The 15,936-nt window shown below is 42.5% G+C and overlaps 1 protein-coding gene across 1 annotated transcript in view; it reads right to left on the bottom strand.

The window, feature by feature from the left end:
* LOC308269425 (putative tetratricopeptide repeat protein 41) overlaps window positions 1-6,272 on the bottom strand; it is a gene marked incomplete at both ends in the record, with an annotated part of 92,650 nt that extends 86,378 nt beyond the window's left edge. The window contains one exon of the mRNA XM_080704807.1: window positions 5,486-6,272. Coding sequence (XP_080560933.1) covers window positions 5,486-6,272 — 787 coding nt within the window. The remainder of the gene's footprint in view (window positions 1-5,485) is intronic.
* Window positions 6,273-15,936: the final 9,664 nt, after the last annotated feature.

Here is a 15,936-nt window from a genome sequence, read left to right as displayed (position 1 = left end):
GACCTTAGACTTGTAGTCTTACATTTTCAGTTGCACATGGTTATTATAAATGCTGAAGGAGGAATCTACACCACCTTCTCTCTGTGGTGGCGCCATGGGTCACAGCCCATGCTATATCCTAATAAAAGGAAATTATAGGCAAATGGTTTAGCCTTCCTCCTGTTGTACATGGAATCCTACTTAGAATTCCAAGTTATTTCAGGACCTCAAAATGACTAAGAAAAAACATCCTTGCTACAAATAGTCATTATTTCAAATTGTTAGCTAAATGTAAAGCTATCTAATTTAGTCCTGTGGGTTATGTCTGTGTGTCTATCCATGGCAGAGGCTGGGAGAGTTGGGTGTATATTTAGGGTAAGATGCTTCAATGCAGACGACAGCCATAGGTACAGCAGCACCTCTGACACTGGGAAGGTCCCTTAAGCTTTGGTGAAATAAGGAGGAGTGCCAGACAACTGGATGATCCCTGAGGTCCCTTCTAGTTTAAGTTTTCTATCATTTAAAATACATTACCTAGCCGGGTGTGGTGGCGCACGCTTGTAATCCCCGCGCTTGGGAGGCGGAGACAGGAGCATTGCGCAGGTTGGAAGCCAGCTGTGCTGGCTTAAGAGACCCTGTTTCCAAATAAAAATATAAAAAATAGGTCTGGGAGTGTAGCCTGGAGGTAGAAGGGCTTCCAAGAACCCCAGTACCACCAAAAATAAATAAATAAATAAATTAAAAAATAAATAAATAAATAAATAAATAAACAAACAAAGAAATAAACATTACCTAACCAAATTCAGGATATTTCTGGACTGCCAAAACGCTCTCCTATCTCTAGAAACATGCATATTCTCCAGCTTTGTTTTGGAGGTGGGGGTAAGATAAAGGCTATTATCAATATATATATAGAAAAAGAAAGGTGATAGGTTAGTCTGGTAGATTCCCAAGGGTTACACCTTGTACTTCCATAATCAACTGGGCTGCTCCACAATTTGGGTTAGGGCTGGAACAGACCTGAAGACCTACAGTTTGACCAAGTTCAGCTTCAAGTTCAAAGACCTTCAAGAGCATTGATATGGCCTTATAGTGCAACAGATCTCTACTCAAGCATCTTCAAGGACCTCAGAGTATTTCTAAGGGTCAAGTATATAAATTGATGAGTCAGGCCTGGCAGTCCCAATACTTGAAGGCTGAAAGAGGAGGATTACATACATTGAATAAAGCCAGCCTCAGCAACTTAGGGAGGCCCTTAGCAATTTAGTAAGACTCTATTTCAAAATAAAAAGTAAAATAGGGATGGGGGTGTAGCCCAGAGGTACAATGACTCTGGATTCAATCTCTAGTGCCACACACACACAAAAAGAATATAAACTGATAGCTCTGTACTGCCTTACAACTACCAGCTGCCTAAACGTTGTACTGCTACCCTATGAGATTCTGGAGCTACCTTATCTTAGACCCCACAGAGAAAGAATTTAGTACTTCTTTCTAAATAATTCTTACAATCTACACATTGTGTACCTTTAATTCAGCTATTTAGCTAACATAAATACATTCAAAATGAAATCTAGCCGGGCGTGGTGGTGCATGCCTGTAATCCCTGCGCTTAGTAGGCTGAAACAAGAGGATCGTGCAGGTTCGAAGCCAGCCTCAGCTGGCTTAAGAGACCCTGTTTCCAAATACAATATAAAATAGGTCTGGGAGTGTAGCCCGGAGGTAGAAAGCCCCTGGGTTCCATCCCCAGTACCATCAAAAATAAAATAAAATAAACTTAAAAAAATTTAATCTAATAAATGGCAATCTTTCAACAATATTCAAAAATCAAAGATTAAGAAGCCAGGAATAGTGGCAAGTGCCTGTAATTCCAGTACTTGGGAGGCTGAGACAGACTGAAGGTCCTCAGGGAGCCTGAGCAACTTGGTAAAGCAACTTAGTGAGACCCTGTTTCAAAAAAAAAAAAAAAAAAAAGAGGGGATTATTTATTTATTTATTTATTTATTGCAGGTCTGGGGATGGAACCCAGAGGAATTTGACCTCTGAGCTATACCCCCTGCCCTATTTTTTATTCTTTACTTTGAAACAGGGTCTCACTAAGTTGCGGAGGGCCTCACTAAGTAGCTGAGGCTGTCCACGAACTACAATCCTCCGGTCTCGGCCTCCCAAATTGCAAGCATGCGCCACCACGCCTGGCTCAGAGTCAGGGGCTTAATTTAGAGGCTTAATCCCCAGTAACACACACACACACACACACACACACACACACACACACACACACTGACCTCAACCCAAATATACAGAAAGAATTGATTCTTACACGTACTAGTGAATAATGATCAATGGATGTGATCCAGATTGAGATTAGTAAAATAATATTAATCATATTTCAGATTTTAGAAAAATGGACGTACTCTTTGAGCACCCATTTGTTATTCTCCTCGGTATTTACTCTGAGACTATATGTGCCAGGTCGTTTTTATGTGCTTCACATGCCTTATTACTCTCAAAATGATTGCTATTAATCTATTTATAGAAGAAACTAAGGCTTCTCAGTATTAAGTAATTTTCTCAGACTCACACAGCTTGCGATTGAAAATCCCAGGGTCTAAGGACAAGTCTGGAGTCAGATTCTGAAACTTCAAGACTTAGTAAGCACCTGAGCTGCTTCCTGGCTCCCTGGCACCCACTGACTCCCCGAGGTTGAGCAGCAGCACTAGGTTATCTCTGGGGATTCACCCATCCCAAGTATCAATTCATATCTTCAGTTCATGACTCCTCTTCTGGCTTCAGGGGCGGCCTACGACTCAGGATTCGCTAGAACGAGAATCACATTCTCTTGGCACCAGTGACTGAGTCAATACAAGAACATGGCCCAGGCCAGGCTAATCAGAGACAGAATGACTCAACGCTAGGAATCTGAGCCAATTCTGCTGAACTTGAACCTGGAGCTGCTATAGTCATCTTCTTTCCATAGGGGAGAAGCAGAAGGGTTGAGCCAGCATCAGAAGAGCAGAGCCAGGGTGAGAAGCCCTGAAGAACCAGAGCTTAGGAACATCATTGAAGCCACTGGATAAAGCCGGAGCTGACCCAAATTGAATCCTGGACTTTGCAGTTATGTAAGCTATAAGATCACTTCTGTTGAAGCCAGTTTGAGTCACTTGGGACCAACAGCTGTGACTGGTTAATAATGGTCTTTTCCAGGGTCCACAGCTGTTTTATGTGGCCAGCACAAGTGACTGGCTTTTCACTGCCATCCTCAGCACTGAATTGAAATGACTCTAGCTGGGTTAACAAACTCTGGTTTATCTCCCATCTATTGCTCTTTATCATATTAAAAGGGCCACTGCCTGCCTGGCCCCAAAAACATTTCAGTCTGTGCCACCTGCCACCATTTTGCATCCCCACATTAATTAGGTCCTTACATCAGTAATTCATAACTTCTTTGGGTCACCGGACATTTTGAGACTCACAGATCATATTCTTACTCCCTGCCAAACACACACAGGCTTATAAATATTCTATTTTCAGTATTACTTTAAGGGTGTCACAGATCCTTGCAGGAGTTTGTCTAGATGAAGAATCTTTGCAATGCTTTGACAATGCTCTTCCCATTTTATGTTGGCACATGCCGACATGACACGGCTTTTAAAAATAAAGGTAATCATTAATTTAGAGGCAATGTGATATTGGGCAATGTAATGCCATGGCATTCTCAGTTTTTAATGTGCATGCTAATCTCCTGGTTATCTTGTTAAATGCATATTTTAATTGAGTTTATCTGGAATGAGACCTGTGATTCTACATTCAGAACAAGCTTCCAGGCTTTTCAGTCCATGGCTCACACTCTGAGAAGTAAAGGTCAAGGAGAACAAGCGTGGAGTTTTAGAATCGGAGGAACCTGGATTCAAAACCTGGATTGGTCCTTTAGTGCTTATGTGACATTGGTAAGTCACTAACTATTATATAGCAGCTTTCATTTGCTCATCGGAAAAACCAAAATTGTAACACCTACTTTGCAGGGCCAAGCCCTAAAGATTAAATGTGATAAAATAGCCAGGTGTGGCAGCGCATGCCTGTAACACCAGTACTAAGGGGACTGAGACAGGAGGCATGCAGGTTCAAGGCCAGCCTCAGCAACCTAGCGAGATCCTGTTTCAAAATAAAATAGGGCTAGAGATATAGCTCAGAACTAAATGCCTGTGGGTTCAATCCTTAGTACAAAAAAATGTGATAATATACAAAGATTACCAGGAATCTCTTCCCTTTAACTTGGGGTTTCTCGACCTTGGCACCACTGACATTTGGAGCTAAGTGTTTGTTGTGGGGGGCTGTCCTTGCGTTAGGAATGTTTAGCAGCAATATCCTGGCCTCTACCCACTGTGTGTCATTAGTTCTCCCCCAGTTCTGATGACTAAAATGTCTGCAGACAAGGCCAAACGTCCCTCAGTAGGAAGGACACAAAACCGACCCTGCTGGAAAATCTGTGCTCTAGACCTACAGGTTAACTGCCAAATATTCTGGGTCTTGTTTGAGCTTCTTAACTTCCTAAATAATCTTTTGTGACTCATTTTTAGCTCCTACCTTCAGTTTTGAAAATCCTCAAAAGGAAAAATACGTCACAGGAATATTTAACAACTTTAAGTGTACTTGCAATTTTAAGTGTAACAACTTTAAAGAGTATTTGCAGCTGGGCATGGTGGTGCACGCTTGTAATCCCAGTACTTGGGAGGCTGAGACTGAAGGATCCAGGTTCATGGCTGGTCTCAGCTACTTAGTGAGGCCCTTTGCAATTTAGTGAGACTCTGTTTCAAAAAAAAAAAATTTAAAATAGGGCCAGAGATCTGGGCATGGTGGTGCACCCTTGTAATCCCAGCATTTGGGAGGATGAGACAGGAAGATCATGGTTCAACTACTTAGTGAGGCCTTCTGCAACTTAGCAGACATTGTTTCAAAATAAAGAATAAAAAAAATAGGGCTGAGCATGTAGTTTAGAGATAGAATGCCCCTGGGTTCCATCCCCAGTACCGCAAAAAAAAAAAAAAAAAAAAAAAAAAAAAGGCTGGGTAGGTAGGCATGGTAGCACACACTTGTAATCCCAGAATTTGGGAGACTGGGAGACTGAGACAGGAGGATCGTGGTTTGAGGACAGCCTCAGCTACTTAAAGAGGTCCTCTGCAACTCAGTGAGACCCTGTTTCAAAATAAAGAATAAAAATAGGGCTGAAGGCGTACCTCAGAGGTAGAATGCCCCCTGGGTTTCATCCTCAGTACCACAGAAAAAAGAAAAAAAATAGGGCCAGGGTGTAGCTTGGAGGTAGAATACCCCTGAGTTCAATCCCTAGCACCATAAATAAATAAATAAATAAATAAATAAATAAATAAATAAATAAATAAACAAATAAACAAATAAATTTTACAATCATTTAAAAAATCTTTTCCTAGGGAGACATACAAAACATAAACCTGATGTTGATGACAGATGAAGGCATCTTTACATTACTAACCTATGTTTTCAATCATTAAGGTGGCTGGGTTCAGTTTTTCTATCACCATCGTCCAGTCCTTGAGAACCAGCTCACCCAACTCCTGGAGATCTCTATAAAACCGGACAGGGAGCCCTTTGCTGAGGATCTTGGCTTTAAGCTTTCCAATCTTTAGTTTTTCCTCTTCATTCACCAGAGATCCTGAGGACAGCCCGCCCTCATTTTCCTCATCTAAAGCCTTCAGTAGCGTGGTCCCAGTCCTGAAGTAAAAATACTGAAATTGAGACCCATTCCGAAACACTGCTTGGATGATCTCAAACTCCATCAGACTGCAGTCGGGAGTCTCCAGGACCCACGGATAACCGTTTTTGGCGGCAACATAGAGATTCTGTTCTGCTCTGGATAAACTTGATAGGTCTGTCGCTTTGAAGAGTCTGAAGGGTGAGTGGTCGGGAAGGAAGTCCCCGTATGTCTGACCCAGCATGCACAAGAAAAAGGGGAGACAGCTGCTCACATAGTCAAGACAGAGCTTCAGCTCCTGGGAATGGAGACAAAAATACTGTCTGTATTGGTTGGCGGGTAAGGACTTCTGGGCCTTCAAGACTGACCACCTCAGGTCCACAGCTTTGAAGTATGTGCCCCGGGAATGGCAGAGTTCGTTAAGCTGGGGGAAGATGTTGTTCGCCAAAAAGTTTCTCTCTTCTTGAAAGTCATTTCGAGTGGAGCAGATGTAAGGCTGAATGGGCTTCTGGGGCTTTGAAATGAACTGGGCACATCTGTCTACATTCTCCTTTGCCTTCCGGTTCATCTCACTTTGCTGTGGGAGGTACTTCGCTTCTAAAACATAACACTTCGCATCCTGGGACGACCACCAACCTCCATGGCTTTTAAGTCTTTCTCCCAATTATGTTTGCTAGGAACAGATAGAGATCTTTCACCAAAATTCTTTTGTCATTTGAAAGATCAGAGTCGAAAAATAATCTAGATTAAATTGGGACTGAAAAGGAAAAAAAAATCATTTTTGGATTACAGGCAGCACACATCTGCACTGTTCCTCCAAAGCTTTTGCTAAAGAGCTGAGAACCACAAGGCTTCCCTTCCTTTCCCATTCCAGTTCCCTGGGGGTCTTCAGCCAGCTGCTGCTTCTGCCCCATATGAATTTGAAAATTATGCAAGATGATTTGCTGATAGTACGAAAGGAAGACACATCTAGGAAAGGATAAATCAACCAATATTTCATGACTATGGCCAGAAGCAAGAATGAAAATAGGTATAAAATAGAGGTCACCACAGGGGAAAAAAATCAAAGAATGAGAAGTTTCAGACCAAGAATGTGGCTGGCAGCGGAGAGGAAGTCTGGCTCCAGGAACCTGATGGGGTTCAGGGATTTTTCTTTTTTAATCTTATTCAGGCTCACACATTAGCCCATCCTCCTGCACCTGCTGGAATTTAATTCTACTGGAAAAACACACAGCCTCCAACAAGGATAAAGCTATATAGCTATGCTTGCAAGAACTAAAAAAAAAAAAAAAAATTACGAAAGCTACCAAGTTCTATGAGGTTTTTCTTCATACAAGTAATTTACATATCAAATGTTGACTTTTTGGTTACATTCAATGCTTCTAATTGTAGAAAAACACATCATAAGCATAAAACAATTTTTCATCGAGACCCCCAGACAACAATACATTATCTCTTTAAAAAGTGTTAATTTAGCGGGACGTGGCGGTGCACGATTGTAATCCCCGGGCTTGGGAAGCGGAGACAGGAGGATCGCGCAGGTTCGCGCAGGTTCCGCGCGGGCTGGTTTAGGAGACCCTGTTTCTAAATAAAAATATAAAAATAGGTCTGGGAGTGTAGCCCGGAGGTGGAAGGGCTTCCAGGAACCCCAGTACCACACACACAAAAAGTGTTAACTTTTTGATAAGTAATATTACCACCCTACTTTATAGATGAAGCTCAGATAGGATAAGCAACGTGTCCAAACTCCTTCAGGTAGTATGTAGAGAGCCAGGATCTAAATATAAGTCAGCCTGACCCCAGAATGTACACTGTAGAAATAGCTTTTGGGCAAGATCATGAAGATGCCATAAATGCTTATCCTACAAGCAGAAAACACCTATCCAACAAGCGGTATCGTAACAAATAGGTGCCAATTTAAAAAAAAAAAAAGTTGATTGAAATCATAATTTCACAGTTTTACAAAATAAAATTTCTAAAAGATTGTGACAGAATAAACACCAAGATAAACCATGAGGAAAAGGAGAAAAGGCTTATTAATAGACTTCTCACCTCTCATGGAGGAGGCTGGAGAGAGATTACCAACCCTTGAAAATCTACTTTCTCATCTGGGGAGGCTACGGCAGAAGAATTGTAAATTTGAACCCAGCCTGGGGAAATTTAGCAAGGCCCTGTGTCAAAATAAAAATAAAATGGATGGTAGAGCCTCTCCCCCCCCCCCCGTGTGTGTGTGTGTGTGTGTGTGTGTGTGTGTGTGTGTGTAAATTTTTTTTTTCTTTTTTGGTACTCGGGATGGAATCCAAAGGCATTCTACCTGTGAGCTACACCTGCCCTTTTTTTTTTTTTTTTTTTTTTTTTTTTTTTGGTAGTACTGGGGGTGAACCCAGGGGCTTTTCTACCTCTGGCTATACTCCGAGACCTATTTCATACTTTTGTTTGGAAACAGGACCTCACTAAGTTGCTGAGAGCCTCACTAAGTAGCTAAGGCTGGATTTGAACCTGCGCGATCCTCCTATCTCAGCCTCCCAAGCTCTGGGATTACAAGCGTGCGTCACCACGCCCAGCCTTCTGCCTTATTTTTTATTCTTTATTTTGATACAGGGTCTCACTGAGTTACAAAAGGCCTCACTAAGTAGCTGAGGCTGCCAGAGAATCCCAGTCCTCCTGTTTCAGTCTTCCAAATGCTAGGATTACAAGCATGCACCACCATGCCCAGCTGGTAGAGCATCTCTTGATAGAGGAGGAGAAAAAGGAGGAAGAAGAGGAGGAGAAGGAGAAGGAAGAGAATGGAGAAAAGGGGGAGGAAAACTGAGAAAAAGAAGGAGAAAGAGAAAGAGGGGGGAACATAAGAATGGAGAAAAGGAAAAAAATAAAATCCCAATGAGGAGGAAGAGGAGGAGGAGGAGGAGGAGGAGGAGGAGGAGGAGGAGGAGGAGGAGATGGTATCCCAGGTGGAACAAACAGAAAACAAGTAGTATGATGGCAGACTTAAATCCAATAATGTAAATAATTAAATTAGATGTAACTATGTGAAATACCTTAACTTGGAGATATCAGATAAGATTAAAAATCAAGACCCCAATATATGTGGCTTAGAAGGAATACACTCTAAACATAAAGGAAAAGTGGTGTGGTAGTATGCCTGTAGCTGGTTGGGAGGCTGAGGCAGGAAGATTGCTTGGGCCCAGATGTTTGGAGGCCAGCCTGGAGAGCATAGTAAGACCCCATTCCCTCCTTCAAAAGGATACAAAAAAAAATGTACCATGAAAATACTCCTTAAAAGTAACCCAGAAGAGTCGGGGATGTAGCCCAGTGGCAGGGTACTCGCTTAGCATGTGCAAAGCCCTGAGTTCAACCCCTAGTTTAGAAAAAAAAAAAGATAACAGATAAAAGTAACCTGGAGGAGCTATATTACTAGTCAGAAAAATAAAGTAGACTTCAGAACAAGGAATAAAGAGTGACATAACATAAAGAGATATATAACAAGAGAAAATGCTTATGAATGTTAAGTAAAAAGAAAAAATATAGAGCTGGGCATGGTGGCACACACTTGTAATCCCAGCATTTGGGAGGCTGAGACAGGAAGATTACGGTTCTCAGAATTAGGCCCTTTGCAACTTAGTGAGACCCTATTTCAAAATAAAGAAAAAAATATAGGGCTGGGGACATAGTTCAGAGGTAGAATGCCCCCTGGGTTCCATCCCCAGTACCTCAAAAAAAAGTAAAAATATAATGAGTTTAGCCTGTCATAACAATAGTGTTAATAAAACACTGCTGAGGATGGGAGATTGCATAGCATGGAGGCTAAAGGTCCAAGTTCAGAAGACCAATTCCTTGAATTCAAGTCCTTCAGCAAGTTCCTTGAACTCACTAGACTTCCATTTCTTCGTGTGTCAAAGGGGGATTACTGTATCTCTCCCTGTTACAGAATGGTTGGAAAGATTAAAGGAGTGATTCAGTAATCGTTACTGTTATTATTGAAGTGAATATACACAGCCGGATAAGGACAGAAAACAAAAGGCAGTGGGGGCAATCTGAGAAAGGGGAGATTATAGCAAAAGTGTTTCTCTAATCAGTTACTATAATTACAGTTGTCCTGTTTTATAGTTAAAATCTAAACTTGAAAACAAATCGCCTCCACACTTTGCTGCACAATTGCGGCGCACGCGTTTGTCTGACACTTTCTACCCCAATATGATGCAAACTTACAAGGCAGCAAATAAAAAGAATCGCTGATGAAGATTCTTCCCAGTTTTTGCAGGGTGAGGAGATTAACTGAAAAACATTAAAAGCAGAAAAGACCCAAAGGATGAGAGTTGCTGAGGACCTTACTAAGTAGCTGAGGCTGGTTGTGAACCTATGATCTTCCTGTCTCAGCCTCCCAAGTACTGGGATTACAAAGGAGAGTCACCATGCCTGGTGAGCTGAGCAATTTAGAAACGGTCCCTGTTGCTGGGCGTGGTGGCTCTCGCATGTAATCCCAGCATTTGGGAGGCTGAGATAGGAGGATCGCGGTTCGCAGCCAGCCTCAGCTACTTTGTGAGGCCCTTTGCAACTCAGTGAGACCCTGTTTCGAAAATAAAGAATAAAAAATAGGACTAGGAGTGTAGCTCAGAGGTAGAATGCCCTTGGGTTCCATTCCCAGTACCACAAAAAATAATGATGATGATGATGTTTATTAGTGTTTTGTTGTCTAGAGTTACCACTGCTGTTGGCTTGCTTTAACTAAGATATGATTTCTGTTTTAAAAAATGACCCAGCCGGGTATGGTGGAACATGCTTGTAATCCCAGGATTCAGGAGGCCGAGACAGGAGGATCGAGGTTTGCAGCCAGCCTCAGCTATTTAGTGAAGTCCTTTTCAACTCGGTGAGAACTGTTTCAAAATAAAGAATAAAAAACAGGGCTGGGGGTGTATCTTGGAGGTAGAATACCCCTAGGTTCCATCCCCAATACTGAAAAAAAAAAAAGTGACCTTTTTAAAGTGTAGTGTTTGATAGATTTAATCACCAATATCAAGAGCATTTCCATCTGACCCAAAAGTTCCCTGATATTCCTTTGCCAGGAGTTGTTTTATTTTTACTTCAGTTAAAGTAAGATGTTTACATCAACAATGCAATTCCACTGTTAATATTCGTTCAAGTTCTATATGAACAGAAAACTTTTTTTTTTTTTTTTTGGCGGTACTGGGGATGGAAACCGGAGGCATTCTACCTCTGAGCTATATACCTAGCCCTATTTTTATTCTTTATTTTGAGACAGGGTCTCACTGAGTTGCAAAGGGCCTCACTAAGTAGCTGAGGTTGTCCACAAACCCGGATCCTCCTGTCTCAGCCCTCCAAATGGTAGGATTACAAGCGTGTGCCACCACACCTGGCTTTTGTGTGTATGTGCCTGCTGTTGCTGTTTGTGGTACTGGAGATTGAACCCAGGGATATTCTACTTCTGGGCTAAACCCCCGGCCCTTTTAATTTTTTATTTTTAAACTGGGTCTCACTAAGTTGCTGAGGGTCTTGCTATATTGCTGAGGCAGGCCTTGAACCTGTGATCCTCCTCTCAACTTCCCAAGTACTATAGGCATGCACCAACTCAAGCTGGCTCAGAACGAATATTTTTATATTTTTATATTTATTATTTATTTATTTATTTATTTATTTATTTATTTATTTTGGTGGTACTGGGGTTCCTGGAAGCCCTTCTACCTCCGGGCTACACTCCCAAGTACCTATTTTTATACTTTTTTATGTGGAAACAGGGTCTCTTAAACCAGCATAGCTGGCTTCGAGCCTGCGCGATCCTCCTGTCTCTGCCTCCCAATCGCCTCCCAATCACGGGGATTACAAGCGTGTGCCACCACGCCCGGCAGAACCAATATTTTTAGAAGGCACGAAGCCTTCTAAAAGGCTTCTGATAAGCTAAGTAAAGCTCAGAACCTCATAGTGCTAGTGCTAGAAAGAAAAAAGTAGAGCTCAGGGCCCACCACGGAGATGTGAGGAGGAGGCCTCATGAACACACAAGCTTTCTATCAGGTTTTCTGGCTGCTCGGGTTGGTCAAGATCTCTCCCACCCTACCTAATGCTCTCAGGTTCTTATTTTCTTCTAATCTGTCATTTATTTTTCATATGATTAAGACAAGACTTGAGCTTTACTTTGCATAAGATATCCAGCCAAAGATAACATTATTTATGAAATAAACTGTTCTCCACCTCTGAACTGAAATATCGCTTTTGTCATGTGTTAAACTGAAACTACTTTTTTCTTGGGTTATCTTTTGTTGTACTGACATTATATTCAAAGACATGGTAGAGCCGGGTGTGGTGGCGCACGTTTGTAATCCCCGCGCTTGGGAGGCTGAGACAGGAGGATCGCGCAGGTATGAAGCCAGCCTCAGCTACTTAGTGAGGCTCTCAGCAACTTAGTGAGTTTTTATATTTTATTTAAAATATAAAAATAGCCGGGCGTGGTGGCGCACGCTTGTAATCCCCGCGCTTGGGAGGCGGAGACAGGAGGATCCCACTGGTTCGGAGCCAGCCTCGCTGGCTTAAGAGACCCTGTTTCCAAATAAAAATATAAAAATAGGTCTGGGAGTGTAGACTAGGGATAGAAAACCTCTGGGTTCCATCCCCAGTACTACAAAAATAAAAATAAAAAAAGGACATTGTAGATATCATTGCTTTGTTTTCTGTGGTAATACAGATGGAACCCAGGAGCATTCTACCTCCGAGCTATATCCCCAACCTTATTTTTTATTCTTTATTTTGAAACAGGGTCTCAATGAGTTGCAGAGGACCTCACTAAGTAGCTGAGGCTGTCTGCAAACCTCGATCCTCCGGTCTCAGCCTCCTGAACGCTGGGATTACAAGTGTGCGCCACCACGCCCGGCTGAGATCATTTGGTATTTTTTGGTGGTGGTACTGAGGTTCCTGGAAACCCTTCTACCTCTGGGCTACACTCCCAGACCTATTTTATACTTTTTAATTTGGAAACAGGGTCTGTTAAGCCAGTGAGGCTGGCTGCAACCTGCTCAATCCTCTTGTTTTCTGCCTCCCAAACTCGGGGATTACAAGCGTGCGCCACCACGCCTGGTGACATCGTTTCTGACTGTGCTGTACCTAAAAACTTTCCTTCCTGTATTTGGAGAAATCCCCAACTTATTATTCTGAGCCCCTGTGTCTTGAGAGAAGCGGAAAATGCCCCGTCAAACCTTCAGAAGCTTTCCCTGCAACTAGGGAGTGGCAGCAGCCTACTCCAAACTGACCCCAGGGATCGCAGCCTGCTGGTTCACACCCTGTGTGATGCTCTCTGTCACTGCAGAAATGACTGTGTGTAGCCGGGCATGGTGGCACATGCCTGTAATCCCAGTACTTGGAAGGCTAGGACAGGAGGACCACAAGTTCAAGGACAGTGTCAGTAACTTAGGAAGACCCTCAGCAACTTAGTGAGACCCTGTTTCAAAACAAAAAGAACTGGGAGTGTAGCTCAGAGGTTTAAAAAAAAAAAAGACCACGTGTGATCTCTGAGCTTGATTATGAGTCACGTGACTCCTGCGTTGTTCTGTCTTGAATACTCTTCCGCAGGAAGCCAGGCACCCTGCGGCAAGCACACTAAACCAGCCCCAGGAAGAGGTCACTGTTCTGAGGAACTGAAGACTCCAGCAACAGCTTGGTGAGTGAGCCACAATGGAAGCATCTTTTCCAGCTCAGCCCAGCATCCAAACAACTGCAGCCTTGATCAACATCCCACTGAAAGCTCCTGAGATCCCCGAGCCAGGAGAACCCAGCAAAGTGCCCCAGAGTCCTCATCTACAGATCCTGCGTGAGACAGTAAATGTGTACTCTGATGGTTTAAATGGTGCTGTGGGCTCTTTTTCTTATTCAACTAAAGTGTGTTGAATAGAAAAATTAAAACAAATAGGCAGCTTGGTGCAGCTTGAACAAGTCTTTATTACAAAACCAGTAGGAAATAAAAAAGAGAAGAAAAAGCAGCATCTGGCATGCACAGTGGAGAGCCTGAAATGGAACTCTGACGCCCTGTCCATCCCCAGCCTTTTATTAGATTTTGTATTCGTATCTTATCAGCATTACGAAAGCAATGGGCTAGTAACTTCCTCCTTAGGCAGGTGGTGCCTCTTTGTCTCTGGAGAGGACACTTACTAAGTGCAGGGGTCAGTAATCTACCTGGCCTTTGCCTCTATTGTACTGGGCAGTATTGGTTGCTCATCAACGAGGGGTGCTTCGAAGCAGCACACAGAGTTTACCTTTCCTATACCCAGGCCAGGTCACAGAGGGCAGGAGGGAAACAGAGGTACTGATGACCTCTATATTTTTAGGGCTAAAAGCTTCAATTGTCTGTAGGGCTTTTACTATAAATTAATCATTAGAACAAAGGCCAAAGACAGAAACTCTGCATGTGACAGCTGCTGCCCCATTCCCACCGGAGGGCCTGTGCAGCACCCAGCTCTGACTACTTTTTACATTTTGGAAATTAATACCAAAGCAATCTTCCCATACTGGCACATGTACTTTTGGTTTTTTTGGTGGTAGTTGGGATTGAATCTACAGGCATTCTATCTCCAAGCAATACCCCAGCCATTCATTCATTCATTCATTCATTCATTCATTTATTATTTATTTATTTATTTACTTGAAACAACATCTCACTAGGTTGCCAAGACTCTTGCCCCAATGCTGAGGCTGGTCTTGAACCTACGATCCTCCTGTCTCTGTCTCCTAAGTACTGAGCTTAAAAGCGTACTGGCTAATATGTACTGTTTTAAACTACTGAGTTTAGGGACAATTTATTACACAGCAACAGATAATACATAAGGTATAGCATATGGTCTAAGTTCATTTGTTCTATATTCTTTGACATTCTATGGTATTCTTCATTTTGGAACTATCTCTGTTAAGTTTATTACTACATGTTTTATGAGTTTTGCCTCTAATATGAGTGAATTTTTTAAAATTCCCATTTCTGTGTTTTTTTGCAAATTAGAACAAGGCTATTTATTTGCTCATTTTGGCACTGGAGAATGAACCCAGGGGCATTCTACCTCCAAGCTATATCCCCAGATCTTTGTATTTTTTATTTTGAATCAAGGCTTCACTAAGTTACTGAGGCTGACCTCAAACCAGAGATTTTCCTCTCTCAGCTTCCCAAGTATTGGGATAAAATAGGTATGCACCAGTGTGCCCAGCTAAAGCAACTGATTTTAATAGATTTAAAGTCAATAATTTACTTGTTTCTCATATTCATTCTAAACATTTCTTTTAAAAACTGTATTCTCTTGGGTTTCTGGGATATACACACTGCCAGTAAGGAGGGGTTTGAAATAAAGGACTTCAACTTTTCTAAAATGTATACCTTCTTTTCTTATTATTGAAACCCTCTTTTAGAATGTGGGACAATACTGACAACAGTGGGCATATCTTCCTGGGTCCTGATTCTTACTGAAATGTTTGTTAGTGTTTTGTTGTCTAGAGTTACCACTGCTGTTGGTTTGCTTTAACTAAGATATAATTTCTGTTTTAAAAAATTACCCAGCTGGGCATATTGGTACATGCTTGTAATCCCAGGATTCAGGAGGCCGAGACAGGAGGATCGAGGTTTGCAGCCAGCCTCAGCTATTTAGTGAGATCCTTTTCAACTCGGTGAGAACTGTTTCAAAATAAAGAATAAAAACAGGGCTGGGGGTGTAGCTTGGAGGTAGAATGCCCCTGGGTTCCATCCCCAATACTGAAAAAAAAAAGTGACCTTTTTAAAGTGTAGTGTTTGATAGATTTAATCACCAATATCAAGAACATTTCCATCTGACCCAAAAGTTCCCTGATATTCCTTTGCCAGGCGTTGTTTTATTTTTACTTCAGTTAAAGTAAGATGTTTACATCAACAATGCAATTCCAGTTCCGGGAAGATGGCGACCGAGAAAAGCGGGGCTTAAGAGTCCCGCTAACAACCAATCTCCATTACCACAAAAAGAGCGCCTTTCATAGCCAGAAAACACCATCACCAGAAAAACAAAAAAACCACCAGGCTCCAGAGAGAAAGCGGACTGAAAACAGAGCTCAGGGCCACAGAGGAGACACACGCGCCCGAGGACGCGGCAGCAGCGCCATACTGCCGGCGGCAGCGGCGAACTCAGCGGACGGCTACAGAAAGCCGAGGTGAGCCGATGCGGAACAGCCAGGCGGGATCTTTCGGCGCAGACAACATTTAAAGCTCCCAGTGGCTGAGC

This window comes from Muscardinus avellanarius, assembly GCF_963383645.1.
Source record: "Muscardinus avellanarius genome assembly, chromosome: 11".
NCBI classification, from domain to species: Eukaryota; Metazoa; Chordata; class Mammalia; order Rodentia; family Gliridae; genus Muscardinus; species Muscardinus avellanarius.
The sequence above is the reverse complement of the archived record's forward strand: the minus strand, read 5'-3'. Positions and strand labels throughout refer to the sequence as shown.